The following is a 21,077-nucleotide window of genomic DNA, read 5'->3' as shown; positions in this document are numbered from 1 at the left end:
AGGCCAGTAAATACAGACTGGACAATTCATTAACTACTGTCTAGCACTGGAGACTTCAATCTGATAACCTAAAACCTGTGAGAGATCATAACTTTGCACCTTTCCTTACATTTTCAAGTGTCTCCTTTATTTGTTTTAGTAATTTAATCATATGTTAGAAGTTAAGATTAAATAGGTAGCACTGAGTTCTATACTACATAAAATCAACTATAACAGCAAGCTGCTAATATTAATATATTTCCTTTTTATTGCACATTAAACCAAACAAGGCTAATTAAATAAGAGTTTTATCTAACACCCTCCCTCCTCTCCATACTGAGAACAGCAATAGTTGTCAAAGGTCTTCCAGAAGAGATGTGTTCTATGCACAGAGTTTTTCTGTACAGGGTAATGCTGCTGTATCAACCTCCTTGAGATCAATTTGTTTCACTATTTATCACAATACTTTCCCACTGATGGAAGAGGCTGAACACAGCCATTACTGTCAACTCAAATCTCCAGACATTTCAGCCCTGTGCTCATTACCAGGTTTTGCCCATTTGTCATGCCACAGCCATTAAATACTTGAGTGATCAGAAGCAGTTTCAAAATAAAAAAAAAAAATGTTGTCAACTGGTAACATAAATGTCTTGTAAACTAAGGAGGATGCAAAATGGAACAGCGATTTCTGGTCAAAAAAACTTTGAAATGTGTCTTTTATGACTGCTAAATACAACCCAAAATCTGAACACAATGATGACTATGGTCTAATAATGCATTTTACCATGCATTGCTTCCAGGATACAAACAGTCCCAGGGAACTGACTCAATTTATAGATAACACCCGCATGCTGCATTAGAACGGTATACTCCAAACTTTTCCTAGAATTAAACAAGTACGTAAACCGGTATGCCCAAGTGCTGTGGCTTTGGCTATGAGCAGAGAGTAAAAGACAGAGGCGATAAGTAGCCTCTCTTCTATTTAATTTTACTGTAGAGGAGGGAGATAACTGAGCATTTTGGAAAATGCCAGTCTCTGAACATTCCTGAATACCAATCACTATTAAAAACTGACTGTAATAGAAGAGTAATGAAATACAGTCAGATAGTTTTTACACTAGTTTATTCTATCAAGGTATTTTGTACCTTTCCTTGTTTACAAGAAACATTCTAAAGAGAAAACTCTTGGAGTAAATAAAAGACATTTAATTAATGCATTCTTTCCCCCATTTACTTGCAGCTGATGGATCGTTTAACTGCTCGGCACAGTTTTAATCCGGGTTATAACAGCACAACTGATTGTTTGAACACCTGGTCAATACCCGCCGCCTTAATGCTAAGTCCTTCCATTTGCAGCACTGCTGCCCATTTTTCACTTGCAGCTCTGCAGCCTCTCTCCCAGGCTGCTGTGGCAGTGTTTTCCAGAGCCTTCCTGGCAGTATTCTTGCATTGCAGTTCCTATGCTGCAGGTCTTCTGGCTTTGTTCTCATGGCCTTGCACTTGCAAACCCCAGCCACATTGTCATGGTGGGGTCTCATAGGAAGAAGCTCCCACTGGCCTGAAACTCACACCTCCCTCCTGCCCCCTTTCTTTGTCTCTTGTTTTGTAAACTCAACCACAGTGTGCAGCAAAGTACATAATGGTCATGTAAATACGTCATAAATGTTATCCAACAATGCACATGCTAAGAAGCTTAACAATCAATCACTGTGCTACAACTACTCTTAATTAACATATTCCAATCAACATTAACATATAGCAAGTTTAAGTAGGTCCCAAAGAAAAGATCACAGCACTAGAGGGGAAAAAAAGGCAAAAAATAATCCTTCTCATCTCCACCTAGTGCACTGGAGAGAGCCCCAAGAGGAGAATACTTTTTCTGGCCAGGCACCAAGAAGAGTTTTCCATTTTCCTTTTCTCTCTCTCTCCTCATAGACTTTTTTATTTCTCACCTATGTAGCTTTCTTTGCTAGAGCTGATGTGTGCCATCATCTACAGACCCTGCTAGTAAATCTCTGATCACGTAAGGCTGTCACAACATTCTTTGTGCTGCACACTAATGAAATCCCAATCACATGTCTGCTCTCCATGATTCCTTTTGTGATGTCTTCTCAAAAGGAGACAGTTATCCCAGATGAGTTTTGCTTTCGTTTCTATCATCTTCACGCATCACTATCACCACCCTTCCACTCAAATCATATATGTAGCTCCATGCTCTTCTTTTTCCTCTTTCTGCATCTGTAAACAGGAGCACAGGTACCCCATATTATTTGGTCTTGTCTTGCTTTTTTCTCCTCCTAATAATAACTCAGATGCAGAACACGAATTTACCAACATGAGTATAGTGGGTCTCTCTGTCCTGAAGCTTGCCATTTCATATACCATCTTTTTTTCTCATTCCTTCTCATTTTCAATACTTTTTCTATGTTTTCTTTAATCCCTAGATTTCACAAATCTATCCCGGTACATTACATGCTACCTGACATCTGATATTCATTTAACTTCATCCCTTCCTCTGCCTTCTCTCCATAAAATTAATCAAACTCATTGGCAACAATTCAAGCTGCACTTTAAACTCCTCCCTATCCAACTCCCAATTCTCTCTGGCATCCACTTCCAGTCACCAGTGCTCACCCAAAACAATCGTTCTCATTATTCTTGCTTTCTCCATACAAACTGCTCAAAAATACTGGCACTGGAAGGGTCCACACATCCCCTGGAAACTCATGGATTCACAAACCTGAAAAACATCTTTTTTACTTCTTAAAGATGGGGAAAATCCAACTTGTGTATTATCAGGTATCCCTCAGTCAGCCTGCATCAGGCTGGATACTACTATACCACCATTATTATACTACCACATGCCATTAATCACAACAAAACTAATCACATTATTTTCATCTTCTTTGTTCCAAATGTGCTTATATGATTAAAAGACAGAACTCAGAATATAATCTTCCATTATGACTATATCAACAGAGAAATCTGCTGCTTTTTAACAGATTAAATATTTGCAATTTGTAAATATCATAAGCAGTGAACAGGCAAGTGGTTGGTATGTTCAAAGCTGAGAATTTGCATGAAATGGCACTTAAATTGTCCTAAATGTATTATGAACAGAAGTTGGCTTGAAGTCAACAATCCTTCATAATGCACATATAAATTGTCAGCATAATTTAAAAGAGCTTTATTGTATTGCTATTTTTCACTTACTGTTGATGGTACAAAGCAAACATTGCCATGAAGTTATTCTGTAAGGTCATTAGTTTGCTTCAGATAAATTCACCAAAAATAGACTCCATTGCTAATCAAATATGTCAAATAATCAAGGTTCAACTGGGAAGTAATTTTCTTATTATTTAATCTGACTGAATTTCATTAATTAAGGCTCTTTTTCTGCATCAAATAATGTATGAGTGAGGAATTAAACGAATATGTGTTATCTGTAAAAACACCCATGTATTTTAAGTAATCATTTAAGCTGAACAAGAGAGCATTAACAGTGCAGGTCATTCTTGTTTAGGATTATGTCTCAGTCCCATTTAATTATAGACCATTGTTTTACTGTTTTCAATTTATACAGAATATCAGCTTACAAAATATTTAGGTGCTTTTTAAGTTTTTGTACCTCCCAAGAATTCTCTTCTGTATAGAAACCACTTTGTAGAAAGCATCTTCACCTCTCACTGTCAAGCGATTTAGATGACAGCAAGCAAGCCTCAGTAAACCCCTGTAGGCACAGTAAAGAAGTGACTGAAACACCCCTTAGGCTTTCATCATAAAAGTATTTTTGCAATGGCAGTCAGTGTTTGCCTGGTCTTTTTTTGCCATTGATTTAAGCTTTTGTGGAACCATGATCATTTATAATAGTCTCACTACCCCTTTTAGACATGCTCTTCCCACGCAGAGAGACAATTTTCACCGCATGTTGTCCAGGCTGAGTTCCCAGCCTGAATCCTCGGCACAATGACAGGCAGCCTTTCTAGAACCCAGGCCTTTGCATGCAGAAGGCGAGAGCTGTGAGTTGCCACAGCATCTCTATTGACTACCCAGTATTTTGAACTTCCTTGTCTTTTTGTCCCTCTTTCCAAGATAAATCAGAGCTGTGTTCACAGGACTGCAGTTGAAGTGTGGAAGGGAAGTATGACGATCAATGTGGAAAATGAGCAGCATTCGAAACAAGATTAAGTGAAAGCTAGGATTGGTATGATGACAAGAGAAAGATTCAGGGTTTCTAGGTTTCATATCTATTTTACACATGTGATTCTGTAGTTTGAACATATAACTGTGTAATAAGCAAAACAACATTTAATTCTTCCATGGAGGAGGCAGAGGGAAGTAAGCAGAGACTTACTAAAGGTTCAGAACGTGTACTATAGCATAACTGTGAGCTCCGTTTCAAATGCAGGCAGATAAAGATTGTTCTTGTGCAAAGCCTTCAAAAGAAGAGGTTGGATACTGAATGAACGGCCTTGGTTTAGAGATAAAAACTCAGCAAATGAATGGACAGATTAACAGGGAGGTTTCCTAGCAACTGACTCACAATAATGAACTCACTCTCCCAGAAAGAGTAATACTCTTCACTTGAAGAACCAGATGTAAAGGTTAGTTTACTGTGAAGCAACTCGCAAACTCTTAGGATTTATGAAGTGGAAAGGAAAAAATCCACACCCAGCTTCCTCTCTGTAGGGATGTAGGATGGCTGAAGAAGTACTAATTCACCAACAGTAATTCCTCTGCAAGTTGGCTTCCCCCCTTCCACTGTAAATTCCCAGCATTAGGGCAATGGGTGCAAAAGGCAAATCCAACAAGGTGATCCATGTTGAGCAAAGTATGCATATTCCATGCTTCTTGGAGCCTTTTCAAGTTTGGGGAAGGATCTCCACATCAAAAGCAAATGCTATGTATAGGTGGCACCAATTCTTGTAAAAAATTACTTCACACAAGACCTTACAGGTATAGCTAATTAGATACATTGCAGACACAGCTATGACCTCAGATAACATGCCACACTGCAGCAGAGAGAGCAATAGATTGACACAGCACTAAGCACTGGAGCTTCCCAGAACCTGATGAATAGGATACTCAGGAGCATAATACGAATTATACAATAATTTGTTTTCCTAGAGAAAACATTTCCTAGAGAGATGGCATTGATAGCTGTATTATTATTTATTTACTGCTTAATGAAGACCAGGATTGTGTTGAGTGTTACAGTAGGTCCATGGCTGATGCTGGCCTTGAAGGTTACATTTAGCTTTCCTTAAAATAATTAGAAGTTGGCTGTTAAACCTATCTGTTTTATTTTGGGGGTTTTCTTAAGCCTTGGCTTAGGTAAAGTACAAGATATATTCCACACAGTAGAGGTTTATACTGAACAAATATAAATGATTTTGATATTTGGCTAAATGGGTAATATATGATATTCGGAACACCAAGGAATATAGATTTTTCTAACAAAATGCTACTTTGAAATAGTGCACTTATTGCAAAATATGTCTTTTCACTGGAAAACATAAAATTAGTGGAATAAAAAGGAGCTTTTAAAAATGTACACTTAATAAAATCAAAATTTAGATGTAGACAAAAAAATTTAAACACTAACCATTTCAGCTTTGAATAATATTGGGACCACATGGTTGCTGATAGACCAGGCTGTTCTAACTCATGTTGGTCCAGGTGAGAGATCTTTCTACACTGTTTGCATCCAGGTCACCAGTTTTTGTCTTCCCCAGAGGGGAGAGTATGTGTCTGCTTTTGTTGAAGCATTACATCTTTTTGCACTGAGAGAAGACTAAAAGCATAAGACAAAGTTTCTGACCTTAGATCTTTTCTTAATGGAGTCTCTGCTGCATTCCTGCTTAGCAGTTTTTTTAAAGCTGCATTGTAATCACTCAAATTTAAGCAGCAGCTGCAATGACAGGGTGCAGAGACTTTTTTAAGATTCGGAAAGCCAGTGCATCAGTTTAAACACACACACACTGGCTTTGTTGTGATCTTGAACCTCTCATTACGAGATAAACTGATCAACAAAATAATCTGTCTTCCAAGACTTGGAAGAGTCTGTAAAATTCATAAAGACCACTTTATAAATACCACTGAACAGCAAATGATATGGTATTTTTAAAGGTCCTGTTCAAAAATAGCTCCTGCCTATCTGAATGGAAGCGAAAATGTCCATTATTTCCCATGCTCAAAAATCTAATGTCTGAGCATATATCCATCTGTATAAACACAATGAGTTTAATTTCATTCCACTCACACATCCTAAGCAATGCTGGCTGCACATCCTGTTAAGCTGTAATAAATGTGTTTCATGGGGATCTATTGTACTGCACTGCTCTCCACTTACAGCAATGATTCTTTCAATTGCTGCTTGTCTGCCCAGTTACGCAGGTGTGCAGATGAAATACTTATATTTTTCCTGATAAGAATATTAGGATTCACGCATTCATGAACCCTATAGAAACTGGAGTGACAGCCAAGATTTTTAAAAGCTCCTGAGCAATGAAACCACCGTTGCTATCCATTATGCATTTCCTCCCACTTAACAACAAAACACACATTAAATGTAAATTACCCTCAAAAGGGGACAAATGTGGACTGATTCTGGCCTTCTAGCAGCTAAAGCTTTGTACCAGAATCACTAATCATCTTGAGCAACCCATGTTTCAACGGCTAGTAAATGTTACTGTCCTAGGCAACATAAAGACATTGTAGCCTGAATTTGGTTCCTAGTAGAACTGTGTGCTCTTCTTCTGCATTTAGAGCTGCAGGGTACTCAGATATTCTTTCCACTGCTGTGATTTTGATATGCCAAAGCAAGAATACAGGAAATGCATTATACCTCACTGGTCTGAGTATCTTCTCTCCAAACACTCTAGTAGGCAAAACACTACAATTGTATTCACGCTTTTAGATCTACAGGGTTATAAAGCTATAGACTATGCCCACATTCACTTTGGTCTTCCTGGCAGCCTTGATGTTCTGCCTCTCTTTTCCTTCTTTGCATGAGTGTGCTTTGGTAAAGATTTTGCCCTGGTGCTACATGGCATATTACGACAAGCTCAGTTCCAAATCTGCAAATGAAGATAAGATTGGCTGAAGAACGTGTGCCAAGGCATGCTGGAAAGGAATTCTTCTGCCTCGAAGGAAAAACTAAAGTATAGAAGATTGGATCTTGGAACCAATCCTGTTTTATCTTGTCTTTAATGACCTTGGCAGAAAAGAGTGTGGAAAAGACAACTGTATGGTACAAAACTGGACGTATTACCAATACAGCAGATGATGAAAGTAACACATAGGAACAGACAAGAAATGTAGTATTTCAAAGCACAAGGTCATGCACATATGGACGACTGGTTATAAAGCAGGATTTCATAATTTGCAAATGATTAAGGATAAAGATCTGAGTGTATCTACCTGAGTACAGAATCAATATGTGTCGAAAAAAACAGCCAAAGCTGAATGCAGGTGAAGTTGGTAGCATATTTCAGCACAGCTAGAGAAGTATCAACATGTACACCTGTAGTAAAACTTTATTTTGAATGCAGGATACAATTCTGCTCATTCACAATCAAACTGACTCAAATTAGAACCACTGCACAGGAATATTATGACACAGGGAACATGTAATTCAATGAAAGACTGTCAGCCTTTGCTTGGTTAGCAAAGTAAATAAAATCTGAGAAGGAAAATGCCTATATCCAATAAAAGTTTCTTAAAGTGAAACACAAAGGAAGTGCATATCAACATCTGTATAAAATATAATGTAAGGTATATTATATTATATTAGCTATATAGTAATCAGATATTAAAATGTCATATATACTATACTATATATGGTAAATATAAGTCATATACCATATTGTATTATTTTTATTAAAATATGTTATATCCTGTGACATTATATTATTTTATAAAATGTACTAAACACTATACAATACATTATATATGTACTTTATATAGTACTATATAAACTGAAGATATATAATAGTCAATAGTGGAAGAATATAATACTGGTTTATATAATACAGCAGTATATAATGTTATATATTTTAATGGATATATTATTGTTTGTGTAATTATTAAAATTATGCGTCATATCTTATAGATTGGATAATTGTAGTAATTGTATGTTACATAATTAATTTTTACACAATTATGCCCAAAATATTAACTATATGTAATTTATAATATAATGTTATACAAACTCTACATTAACGTTGAAAAAAATCTCTTACGTTCACGTTATCATACAAAGTAGCAATGATAAGGTAATTTAGAGATATTTTTAGGACATTTTATCTATCTATCCTCAGTTAATCTGCTAAAATTATTTCCATTTGACTATTAAGAGGAAAAAAAATGCCTTGAAAGGAACAAAAATGCAATAATTTGCTAAAATTATTGGTGCTCACATTAAATCAAGAATTTGCAAGCATTTTAAGGATTGCTACACAATGTAGTCAAGGTGTTGTCAGGGTGACTTTTGTTCCCACTTACCTGCTCTTTCCCTGAGTAGTGACTATTTTAAATCAACAATACCTGTGGGCTAGGGATCCCTAAATCTGATGGAGCAATGTTTATTGACTTCAGTAAGTCTGGATAAAACAATGATTTTCTACATGCAAAATCTAGCAGTATCACTTGAATTTATGAAATAATACAGAGATTCTTAGCAAAAGACATTTGTCTTCCAAAAGGCTGTTCTACTTTCCAGTTTTCTCTTTTCTGATCATGATTTTGGGTCATTGTAATTACCGTTTGCTAGAATACTAAAAAACAAAACGTTGAACTTGTTCTCTATGTACACTTATTCAGGGATTGCATGTTTCAGATTTAAATACAGAAAGATTTCAACAGGTAAAATGAGAAACTGTATTTCCTCAGTCATATTTAGTATTAATTTTCTCTGTGCTAATAAAAATTGATCAACATTATCTTTCAAGTTATCTTAATTTCATTACAGTAGTGAGACATACTCCAAATGTCACTGCATTGTAGGGAGGAGGAAGAGGAAGAAAGAGCCCTTCATTTGTAAGAGGTCTTGATTGCATTCAGAATATTTCTGTTCATCTCCTTAATGAATTTCTTTGTGCTAGTTTGGAATAATTTCCTTTGAGCATGCAAATATGCACGGTGTGCTTTAAGCAAAGTCAAAGTTAATAAAAAACTGAAATCCTCTTCTTTAATCCCTATTAATGATTGTATAAATGCAATATTCTGATAATCCTCAAAAGAGGGTATTAGGGCACATAAACAGTGCAAGATGAAAGCTGTAATCATGAGTTTCTCAAACTGTACAAAACACCCTCGTAAACTATACCTTGAACAAAGATTTACTGAATTTTAAAGTGGCACTTCATCCTCCTTTCAGCAAGCGTCCTCTGCAGATTTAATGATCAGAAACATCCTCCTGATGCACGCAGGGAGATATGGCTGCAGGGTTGAGACCGCGGCGGACACCGTGTCAGATGAGACAGAACTGCTTGTTAGGGGTGAGTATGCTCACAGTGTTACCTGAAAACACACTCACCAGAAAATATTGTACCAGGAAATTTAAATATGTGGGTTTCAGGGACATCCGTGCTACACATCATTTTTCAGATTTTATACTACTGAGAACATTTTTTATTAACCTACTGTCTTTGAAAGCAGTTTCACCATAAACTGACCTGCAGACATGACAACGAGAAACAAAAGACAGTTGGTTAATGGATATACAGTCTTGAGATAGGTAATAGCACAAAAGGTATACCAGATCAGTCAAAATGTAGACAAGTGGCGTCAAGGTGTAGACAAAGCCTGTGTAAGGTGGGTAGGCTGAGTCTGTGTTTTTTTTATGTAATGCTTTACATTTCATCTTATGGTCAAGCCATTCTCTCAGCTTTAATGGTTTAGGAATATTCATTCGCTTCCTAAGAGGAGGAGGGACCGTGCAGCCTTTTCTAAAATAGATATGAGCAAGGAACCAAAAGGCCCATAATATGACATGGGTTTGGTTTTATTCAGACGTGGAATTGTCACCACCAAATTTTGGCTGCATCTTTAGACTCAGATCTGTCATCTGTTGAGTTGCTTTACCTGTCATTTAATGTTCCTGATTATGCACAGGAGCACAGAGCCATTGCCCTGCAGGACCCCAGATCACATCCCGTATCATATCCCAGACCCACTAGTTTACAATAAAGCAGAGTATTAGCACTATGTGCACTCTGTTAAGCAGAGTATTTCTGCATTCTGCACTACTTGTGTGTGTGTGTGTACTCACACATGTGTTCAGTGCCTGACTGGACCAGAGGGCTGACTTACCAGCATCAGAGCCCACTAACTGGCATTACAACTGGTGAGTCCTGCAATGCCAGGATAGGTGGATCCCTGCTCAGCAGCACAGCTGGATAGCGTTACTGTAGATTGTACATTTTTGGAAGCATAAATCAAGCTAGACATTTTATTAAATTTTGAAAAACTCCAGATAAAAAAAAATCAAGATTATTTAGAGATTATAATCTTTCAAAAACATTTATTCCACCACAACTTTAGATTTGAGATGTTTGTACCCATTGCTTTTAGGACAAATATATGCTTTAAATGATAAGGAATGTTTCTGGCTGACTGCAGGGCTCTTCACATTGTGATGAAAGTAGCTGTTAAATATTTCCATAAAGTCACTTTGAGGACCATCAGATTTCTATGAGCTATGGCGCTATAAGGATGGTGGTATTCAGTTGCCTCAACACAGACACATAATGTCATTTTAGCTGCCTTATGAAATCTGATTCATCCTTGCAGGTTACGCAGGGCCTTTTGTGTTACCTTTACCTCGCTCAGAGAGGAGCTGGAGGCTCTACAGATAGGCAAGGAAATCTCAACTTTAATGCCATTAAGCTTATCAGTGACAAAAAATCTCTGAGTTTACTATTATCGAGGAGACTGCAGACTGGACACAAAATTATTTTTTTAAGAGTACTGGTTATATAAATGAGTTTATTGAATTTGGTGTTGAAAATAAATGCTTCTCTGAGGAACAGATTTGAGATTTAAAAAAAAAAAGAAAGGGCATTGTAAGCAGTATCAGAATGTATGCGTGTGGGTGTCTCATTACCATGCCACCTTGCTGATGAAATGAAAACTGCAAGTGCTTTTTAATGGAATTTAAATTCAAATATAATTTGCTTACAATGTTTTCCTTTTCTTGAGTCTATGATTTGATAATTTTAAGATACAGTAAGAAATGTTTGCTTCGCTTTCACAAAATGCTTTATACTGTGTGACTTCTTTTGTCCGATGTAAAATTCAGTTTTCATGGAACTATAGGATATGTTTGGTTCGCTGAAGTAGTTAATTTCCTTAAGATATCTGTAAAACTTATGCAAAAGAGAATAATGCCAGTATTTCTTTCACCAAAAAATGTAGGATGGTTTTGTTTTGTATTCCAGAAAATGTTTAAAACATTCAGTACAGAGTTGCTAATGATTACTCTTTATAAACTTCAGCATTTCAAAGATCCAGAATATTTAGGAAAATCTAATCTATCTCTTCATATACTGCTACAGGCATTTCATTTTAATTTCAGTATCTCTAATTCTTTTTTCTCCCCCTATCTCAGTTTATAGAGTGCACTCAGTGCAATTTGACACTGTCTGATGATCCCAAATTGCAGCACCTTTCAAACTTCTTTAGGTTTAGCTTTTGGAGGTACTGGACGTTGCTTAGGAGAAGACACCATGAGCAACAGATGTCTCAATAAGTATTTCAGTAAACTCTGAAGAATTCCACCTGACAGAGGAAGCCATCATCTATGAAGAAAACCCATTGCCACTATGCAGTAAAGTCTGAAATCCAAACCTATGTTATTCTTTATTTCCAGTAGAGTTTCTAGGTAAAATAATTTCATTTTAGGCATATTACAAAACATCTTTGTGTTTGAAATGTTGCAGCCCATGGCCAAACTGAGATAGTAGAACCTTTGTTATGAACTGTTAGAAGTACTGATGCAAGAAAAGTTCCAGCACATCCTTGTTCTGACCTTTCTCTCCTTTTGCCTCTACAGAAAATGCCAGTCTTGAACGCTGATAGTATCATACCACCATACAACAGCATTTCAAATGTTAGTTATATTGTAAGGAACATGTAGGGTGGGTTTTTTTAATATATCATTGTAATTTTTAATTCAAAAAATGTTCTGCTTCCACCATTTCTACAGGAAATACATTGGACATGAAGAGTAAATTACATTAAAATAATCTAATTTTCCATCCTTTAGATATTCATGAATATCAGAATTATTGCTATTAGTAAGCTTACTAAATTTATACTGAATTATGTATTCCGCTGCTGCATTATTTTTAAGTCAAAGGACAGTTTTCTAGAACTTTGTAATACCTTGCTGCAGCCTCTTCAGATGCAGTAAAGAGGAACAAACTATTTACAGGTTCCTATTGCTCACAACTCGCATGCTGATCTTCAAGAGACAGACATTCACCACTGCATTTTCAAGCCATTGCAGTGTCTCAGTACCATTTATTACAGAGAAAGCATGCAGTATCCTTAAACCATATTTATCTTTTTTGAAGACACTTTTGATAGTTACTTTATTGGAAGGTTGCTTGAATATATAGCAGGTAACTAACTGTCACTATTTTCACCCTTGTTCTTTTTTGTTCTGCATTATACAGTAGAAGTTTAATTACAAAAATGTCTACCAGTGAAAGACAATCTGAAGAACAGAGAATGAGTAGTGCCAAATAAAACTCAATTCTTTTGGGTCTAATTACTTACAAGAAGGTAATTAATGGTACAAGAAGATTTCTGAATTGACTACATATGTATGTAAATGTGTGTGTGTGCACATGTGCAGAAGAAATTAAGACAGCAGCAAATTTCTATTCTGCAGCTTTCTACAATGAGCTACAGATCTTTTTTAAACTATTTTCAAACTGTTTTAAAATTCACTACCTTACCTCACAGGTCTTGATTTTAGGTAAGTTGCAGTGAAATACACAACTAACAGTATTTTCATTATGATATTTATCTAGTGAATCTCTTTCAGGAACACTTCAAAACTATATGAAAAGATACTCTAGATCATGTTTGGACAAAATCAAGATTCAAGCCCCATCAGTGCATACTACTCAAAACAAAACATAAATGCTTTTCTAAATGTTTTGAAAATGTGATTAAACTAGGTCTATTAAAGTAAGAAACAACTTTTTAGTGGTCCCTAGTAATTTCTCTGCTCCTTAAATGCTGTTTTTCTAGCCCCGATTACTTATTTTTTTCCTCTTTCTGTTTCATTTTTCTAATGCTACCAATAATGAGTATTTCATCAGAAACAGATGTTCTACTGGCAGCTGGACCTGTCAGGCAGTACATTAGCTTTCCAGCTTAAGTGTCTTGCATTTTAATCTTGGAGCGGGTTGTGAAATGAGCAGTATTTCAGTAGTCTCATGTTAGTCAACAGTGACCTTCAGAGGTCTGCTGTCCTGACATGCATGACATCATCTGTTTATATTCAGATAGGCTACTACCTAAATTCAAAAAGCCTTTCTTGTAAAAAACATAGTTCTAAAAAACTGTAATCCATCATCACAAGTTGTTCTTCTTAGGTACTGAAAAAAAAAATAACTCACAATCTTTTATTCATCCATCCGAGATTCATCATGCTCTCTAGATAGACGCATTGACTCTGTGGAAGGCACAGAGTCCGAATATGAGGAGGATGAGAGGATTCAGCTCAAAAGCCAGAACTGATTTAAGGTAGAAGAAGCAATGCCAACCACTTACAGCTTAGCTCAGAACTGCAATGTTTATCTACAAGGCAGGATATCTCTTCTTTACTGTCTCAGACTGAGGCTCAAAAATACGCTTGTCTCTCTTCAAGAGCATGCTATACCTCCAGGCAGTAGATTAGGTGGAAATCAAGCAAGGAAGAGGGTCAACAGAACAGTTATGTTGGACTTCTGAAGGGCACACTTTGGCCTAAAGAGACTGGTTGACAAGAGTCCCTTGGGAGATAGTTCTGAAGGGCCAAGGGGCCCAGGAAGGCTGGGCATTCTTCAGGAATTAAGTTTAAAGGCGCAGGAGCAGGGTGTCCCCATGTGCCAAAAGATGAGCCAGCAGAGGAGAAGACCAGCCTGGCTAAATAGAGAGATTTGGCTGGAACTCAGGTAAAAAAGGAGAATTTACCACCTTTGGAAGAAGGGGCAGGCATCTCTGGAGGATATAAGGATGTCATGAGGTTATGCAGGGAGAAGGTCAGAGAGGCAAAAGCCCAGCTGGAACTCAGGCTGGCCACTGCTGTAAATGATAACAAAAATGTTTTACAAATACATCAGATATAAAAGGAGGTCCAAGGATAATCTCCATTCTTTACTGGATATGGGGGAGAACATTGCCACAAGGGATGAGGAAAAGGTTGAGGTACTTAATGCCTTCTTTGCCTCACTCTCTATAATAACAAGACCACTTACCTTCAGGGTACTCAGCCCCCTGAGCTGGAAGGCAGGGATGAGGAGCAGAATGGAGTCCCCATAGTCCAGGAGGGAATGGTAAGTCACCTGCTGCTCCACTGAGACACGCACAAGTCTGTGGGGCCAGATGGGATCCACCTGAGGGTACTGAGGCAGTTGACAGAGGAGCTTGCCAAGACACTCTCCATCATTTATCAACAGTCCTGGCTAACTTGGGAGGTCCCAGAAGGCTGCAGGTCAGCCAATGTAACACTCATCTACAAGAAGGGCAGGAAGGAGTATCCAGGGAACTACAGACCTGTCAGCCTGACCTTGGTGTTGGGGAAGGTTATGGAGCAGATGACCCTGAGTGCCATCATGTGACATGTACAGGACAACTGCCAGATCAGGCCCAGCCAGCACGGGGTTATGAAAGGCAGGTCCTGATTGAGGAACCTGAGCAACTTCTACGACAAGATGGCCCACCTAGTGAACGAGGGAAAGGCTGTGGATGTTGTCTACCTGCACCTTACTAAAGCCTTTGACACTGTCTCCCACAGCATTCCCCTGGAGAAACTGACTGTTCATGGCTTGGATGGGTGTGCTTTATACTGGGTTAAAAGCTGGCTGGACAGCTGAGCCCAGAGTATGGTGGTGAATGGAGTTACATAGAGCTGGTGGCCAGTCACAAGTGGTGATCCCCAGGGCTCAGTATTGGGGCCAGTCCTGTTTAAGATCTTTGTTGATGATCTGGGTGAGGGGATTGAGTGCACCCTCAGAAACTTTGCAGACAACACCAAGCTGGGCAGGAGTGTTGACCTCCTTGAGGGAAGGAAGGTTCTGCAGAGGGATCTGGACAGGCTGCATTGATGGTCTAAGGTCAATTGTATGAGATTTAACAAGGAGAAGTGCCAGGTCCTCCACTTGGGTCACAACAACCCCATACAATGCTACAGGTTTGGGGAAGATTCGCTGGAAAGCTGCCTGGTGGAAAGGGTCACCCAAATAACAAGTGGCAAGGGAAGCAGAAACGGCCTTAAGCTGCACCAAGGGAGGTTTAAATTGGACATTAGGAAAAATTTCATCACTGAAAGGGTGGTGAAGCATTGGAACAGGCTGCCTAGGGAAGTGGTGGAATCACCATCCCTGGAAGTGTTTAAAAAACACATATGTGGTCCTTAGGGACATGGTTTAGTGGTGGACTTGGCAATCCTGGGTTAACAGTTGAACTTGGTGATCTTAAAGGTCTTTTCCAATCTAAACAATTTTATGATTCTAAGATGTGTTCAACCCTCTTTCTGAGGCAGAGTAACCAGGAGCACAGAAGTCAAGAGACAAACAAATGAGAGCCTGACTGTGTAGGGTACAAGTTAGGGTATCTCTAGCAACCCAAATATTTTCTTCTTTTATTAAGTTGACTATTAAGTTGCTCCAAAAATGAACGTAGTCCTTAGGGGAACCTTTGTCCACAACTTAAGCTAATACACTATAGTGTGTACTGGGAAAGGGAAAAGCTAAATGACTGGCATGTGCCCTCTGCACCAGATTTGTCCTCTAGCAGGGTGATGAGGCAGATAGCCATAAAGTCTTAAATGCCATTGCAAGATTTTCTGGAAGATGGTCATCAGACCCCGTCAGGTACAGCTCAAGGACATTCAGAAGAGAAAACAGCTTTTCACATAGGGTGGTAACTATGCTGGCACTAGGCCCACACAAATGTGCTACTTTAGAGAAATCCCATAATGGGAATTATGTATGTCTGATGGTCAAAGGAATAGTTTTAGTGGGGTGAATAAATACAACATAAATCACAGCTATGGTCTTACATTCCTGACACCCAAGTCATTGCCTGATTTCATTCCATTTATGCCTTCTGTTGTTTGCTCACCCAAGCAAAATATGTGCAGAATAACTGTTTGCCATGCAAACAAGGATGTTTACAGGAGAATATAGATATTTGCTACACAGTCAACAAATGTTTTCCCTAACACATGAAGTCATCAGCCATAAAAGAAGCAAAAGTGATTTATGATTTTTATGAATGTCAGTCCTGCTCTTGACATCAGTCCAAAAATAGGTTTCCAATGTCACGTGCTTTGTCTGGCTACCAGCCTCTATTTATCCACCCAGATCTTCAACTTTCAGTGAGTATTAAGTAGCAGACAAGCAGAACAACAAAATGTTTCAGCTTGGCTGGTTTTCCATCTATCATTGGCACACCAGTAGCTGAGCTGCCTGTGTACTGATTTTTCACAAAGAAGTGATTGCCAAAGCAGAAGGCTCTAATACAGGATAAATATGCATGTCATGTTCTGACACTAATGATATGATCACAAACATGGTTACCAAACACCCAAGTATCAGCCAGGAGACTTGCATCTCACAGATGTCTCGGGTGATCTTGTAGCCATCAATGTGTCAGGTTTCCTCAAGACAATGTCTGCTTGGTAAATTAATTTAGTTTTTAAAGCCTGTCTTCCAAAACAGGATTATTACATTCTTATTTCCCCATGATGCTGTAGAAATTTGAAGCAATCTGTGCATTCATCTTTTCATTACAAAGGACATCTTCATGATCCTGTGATTCCACCATGTTTCACTGTAGAGTCATTTAAAACACCAAATGCTTCTGTCATAAAAAAGGCTGACACCATGAAGGGGCTCATCTTTATTAACTTCCATGAAGGGGCTCATCTTTATTAACTTAGGTGGGTCCAATCAAAAAAAAAAAAAAAGGCAACAGTGTTTTTACTTTGTGTTTGTTTAATTAATCAATACAAAATCTGTTATTCATATATGGTGAGGTTTTGAAGAGCAACAGCAGAAGTCATAGCTAAGAGCAGGCTACTTCTTACAATGACATTTGGCAAAAAGTGTCCCTTTGCTCTTGAAACACATAGTTTTCTAATGAACTTGTTTCAACCCTTGCTTTGCCATAGGCTGCAACACGGAAAAGCTTGAGTAAAAAATCTACCAAAATCAATTATTACACATTTCTTACTTTTTCTTCTGCAAGTTTGGAGGGTTGGCTTAGAAAAACACCTGTACAGTTCAGCACAGAATATAGTGTGAGCTGGGAATGTCACATAGGAGTCTAACATGCTTCCACAAAGATCAGCATGAGACTCTTTATAGTCTGTTAAGAGTAGAGATTCATTTCACCTGCGCTGAGATGAGTAGTACTTCTGGTGCAACAGCAGTTTCCAAGAACACCAGGAAGTTTCTTGCAGATTAGAGGATCACTGCAAAATTTACTGTGACATATTGTCTGATGTGGATGGGTACAGTGCTTCAAACATTTAGAACGGAGAAATTATTTTTCGTATAAGAACCTCTATATTGTTAGCAGTTATAGTGACACCACAAACACCAATGTAGGTTATTTTTCATTATAATCTTTTCCTTGTGTTGCATTTCTTTTTAGCATCATCAAGACTGAGTTAAGAATACAAGGCTTTGAAGTTAAAGGGGTTTTTTACATCTGCGAAAACTTAAATGCCTAATCAACAGTACCAAGTCTTCAGTATTTTAATACTTATTTAATAAATGAAAGCTTTTTATCATAATAAATTACTGGGTTCAATAATTTTAAGTTGTCAAATAAATTCCATCACTTAAGCCCTATTTGTAAATTGCTCTTGCAAACCTCGTTTACAATATATTATGCCCAAGAGAGTAAGTAGCATTGATTGCGGGGATTGCAGTGGGATGCTGCATTACACACCGCCTTACAACAGCCTATGGAGCAACCAGCTCATCTCCAAATTACCAAACTTCCTTTCAGATTGATCCATTTATGTGTCCTAGATACAGTGCAGCCTGATTGGTTTTGCAAAGGAGCAAAAGGTACTAGTCCCAAAATGCCTTATTCAATATTTGACTTTCTTCAATGTAAACAGTGTAAACTGTAACCTGTAGCAAATGTTGACACGACAAGGTAATTAAGTACGGGAGAGCATTGCAAACAAAAAGACCATTAGCTCTTTGCAATGGAACTACAGTAATGCAGCAGTCAGGCAAGTTTGCTTAATTTTTTAATTTGAGATGCTAACTAACAAAAAATGCCATCTTATGTAACAAAAAGAGGTCAAATAAATAAAATGCAGAAAAAATATTTCTGTATGTTTCCTTGTGTTATAAACTATGTTTTAGGAGAAATTCAAATAATTTATAGGTCTCAGTTCTGTTACAAATAGGTCTGTGCTTTCTAAGCATTAATACTGTTAACTTTGTTTCCAGCACTATCGCCTTGGTCTATACGTAAGGATTTTTGTAGATTTAGATGCCAGATATTTTCTGGGGGGTTTAGTAATAGTACATTCACTGTTTTTTGGTTTTATCATCCCTTTTACTCTTACTGCTCAAAATGTGTTTTCTGTTGTTACGGATGTTAATAGACCTTGTGCTTTTGTAGAGGAAGAAAGAAATAATGCCCAGTCTTCCTAATTCTCTGTGTCAGTGATGTACACCCTTGGAAACTTATTAGCATATACAAAGCTAATTGAAATCCTTTGAACTATACAAATATTAGTACAACATTGATGGCAAGAAGATTTCTTAAAAATAAGATGAAAATCAGCTTTCTTCTATGATGTATAACATGTATTGTAAGACTGTGCATGGAAAGCTAACCAAATGCACTGTGCATGCCTACTGTAAGTAAAATGAGCTTTAAGATCAAACAGCTACCTGGAAGCTGTAAGATCTTGAAATGGAGCAGAAAGCAATCCTGTAGTGTAAAGGGATGTAAGCCTTTGTGACTACAATCTGCGGTTTAAGAGTACACATTTTGTGGTCTAAAAATAAAAAAGAGGTTAAAGCTATTCATCTTGTAGACTGGCAAAACTACCAATCTAAGCAAGTAATCCACTCTCGATATATTTTTGGAGAAGTAATGTTTCCTCTGAACTCCACTGACCTGGAGCAAATATAATGCAGGAACTGCTGGTTAGGTTGACCACACTGCTCCTTTCAGTTGTGATATTGCCAATAAAACTTAAAGACAAGCACTTGGGTTTAAAGGCCATCAAACACAACATTATTAAATGGAACATAAACAAGGTCAGCAGATTCTTGCTGGTCCTTGAAATTACATATGAGCTGTAGCAAAGGCCAGGAAGATGCCCTAAGCACAGACCCCATTAATTGGACTCACAGAATATGTCCATAATAGTAAACTGCTCCCTGGGGCCAATGGATACAGCAGAGTTCCCATCCACACAGCTACATTTCTGGTTGCCCTCCCTGCTCAAAATAGGATGGGTACAACAAACTGCCTGTTGGGATCTGCCCCAGCCCATGGTAATCCATAAATTGTGCCAAGCCATTGGCCGGGAGAGTTATAGTTGCACAGGGCTGAAATTATGATAGGGACTGGCTGACAACATAATGGCACAGAGGATCAGTGCTAGAGTTCAGATTTGTGTTTTGGCCCTTTTCAGTATATCAGCATAACTAAAACTTTTACAATTTTAGAAGAGAGTATATTACTGTAGATGTAGCATCAGCCCTTTAACCCACAGACTCCAGACCAAAACATTTGCAGCTATCTGATCTTGTAACAGGACCTTTGTTATAATATCTTCAACAGTGTGAAAGGGAAAGAAATTCATCTCTTTAAAAAGCTGTGGAGTTTTTTAAGAATTTAAACAAGATCCTTTGTTCCAAGAAATGTTTTTACAAATATCAACTTATATCTGTAACTTCAGTCAAAAAAAGTACCTAGAAACAAGTACAAAAGTACAAATCAGATGTGGTGATGTTCATGAACTCAGTGCCTAAAAGAGACCCGTGCAGATCCGGGAGTGCTGGTGCCCACGCTGTGACTGCAGGGAGCAAAGGAGGCAGTACAGACCAGAACTGGGACAGCTGGCAAGCGATGCCCTATAGTGCTAAAGATAGTCAGCACGACATGCCAATAAAAGTGTCATGTCTAAAACTCAGTCTCTTACTCTATTTTTGACCTGCTAGCTATGTCATTCACAATGCAATTCATAGGCTACTGGAGTTTTTCCTCCTAAGGTGAAATTTCAGTTCATGTTCCCTGCACTGTCTGTACCTTTTGTGTCAAGCCACAACTGCCACTTCACAAACATCCAGCTCAGAGGTTTTGGACTGCAGTCTGGCATCTGAGCTCACAACACTCAGCAACTCTGAAAGTTGCCTTGCCCAAATCCCCTATTTTTAGGTTTGTACAAAGCAGAGAAGTCATCAGGGAAAAGGAGAACAATGTGACATCTGTACCACCAAAGGCCTTCTCAGACAGGACACCAGGGACTTCTCCTGACCCTCATTCCTGGAACGAGTCAAAACTATTAAGGCTGGAACATCAATGTCTTCTCTTTCTTACCTTCCAATCCTGAGTCTAACTTCCCTGTCTATCCTGCCACTGGTTGTGGCATAAACTCTCCACCTGCCCAGGGCCCTTATGTAGCTACTTTATAGAAACCACTCAAGTGCACCATACGTGGAGAGGTGGAAGGACTGGGGAAACATATGTATCCATGAAAGCCATAGTGCCTATTGCATTTACTGTACCTTGAACTTTCTCTCCATCCTCTTCTTCCCCACCATGTGCAAACACTTCATAGGTGGGCACAGCAAAAGACATTTCTGTTACAACAGTCAAGCTCCTGTTTTATCAAG

General features: G+C 38.1%; 1 protein-coding gene across 4 annotated transcripts in view; it reads left to right on the top strand.

Annotated features, from left to right (window-relative positions):
• The window catches only part of CNTN5 (contactin 5), a 678,106-nt gene that overhangs the window by 611,968 nt on the left and 45,061 nt on the right, over positions 1–21,077 (top strand). For all 4 annotated transcript variants that reach the window (XM_055802997.1, XM_055802998.1, XM_055802996.1 and 1 more), the window contains one exon: positions 9,359–9,479. In XM_055802997.1, the coding sequence (XP_055658972.1) occupies positions 9,359–9,479 (121 nt within the window). The remainder of the gene's footprint in view (positions 1–9,358; positions 9,480–21,077) is intronic.

Source organism: Falco peregrinus, chromosome 4, assembly GCF_023634155.1.
Source record: "Falco peregrinus isolate bFalPer1 chromosome 4, bFalPer1.pri, whole genome shotgun sequence".
NCBI classification, from domain to species: domain Eukaryota; kingdom Metazoa; phylum Chordata; class Aves; order Falconiformes; family Falconidae; genus Falco; species Falco peregrinus.
Note: the sequence above shows the minus strand (reverse complement) of the source record. Positions and strands in the feature narration are given on the sequence as shown.